The 448-nt window shown below is 49.1% G+C and overlaps 1 protein-coding gene across 1 annotated transcript in view; it reads right to left on the reverse strand.

Annotated features, from left to right (window-relative positions):
• ANKRD35 (ankyrin repeat domain 35) overlaps positions 1 to 422 on the reverse strand; it is a 29739-nt gene extending 29317 nt beyond the window's left edge. Inside the window, exon 1 of the mRNA XM_018570074.1 lies at positions 344 to 422. Within this exon, the coding sequence (XP_018425576.1) occupies positions 344 to 382 (39 nt within the window). The 5' untranslated portion in view covers positions 383 to 422. The remainder of the gene's footprint in view (positions 1 to 343) is intronic.
• Between the last annotated feature and the right edge of the window lie 26 nt (positions 423 to 448).

A 448-nucleotide genomic window follows, 5' to 3' on the forward strand; every position in this document is an offset into this window, starting at 1 on the left:
TGTGTCATTGTTCTGGACCCCCAAGTGTCAGTGTTCATTGTTCTGGACCCCCGAGTGTCAGTGTGTCATTGTTCTGGACCCCCGAGTGTCAGTGTGTCACTGATCTATGACATTATATAATACACTTTGATTACAAAACACTAAACACCGGCACTTATACAGAACCCGATGATCAGAGTACCCCTAAAAATACCCGTCCCCCCATCACCAAACCTTTACACCTCTCATGCAGCAAGTCCATCGCTCCGGCAAGGAATAGGTTAACCCCAAAAATTACTCCAAAAACTCAGTCTAGCCCGTCTAGCCCCAGCATTCCCTCCAATCCCCAGCGAGTTATACGTACAGGAAACTGCGAAGAGGAACAAGAGAAAATTTTCATCATCCTGGGATGGAAAGTAAAGTGCAGGAGGGTCCGGCGGGGGCTACGCTCTCATTGTGGCCGGTGGGG

The sequence above is a fragment of the Nanorana parkeri genome, unplaced genomic scaffold (assembly GCF_000935625.1).
Source record: "Nanorana parkeri isolate BGI_ZX_2015 unplaced genomic scaffold, ASM93562v1 scaffold1452, whole genome shotgun sequence".
In the NCBI taxonomy this organism is placed as follows: domain Eukaryota; kingdom Metazoa; phylum Chordata; class Amphibia; order Anura; family Dicroglossidae; genus Nanorana; species Nanorana parkeri.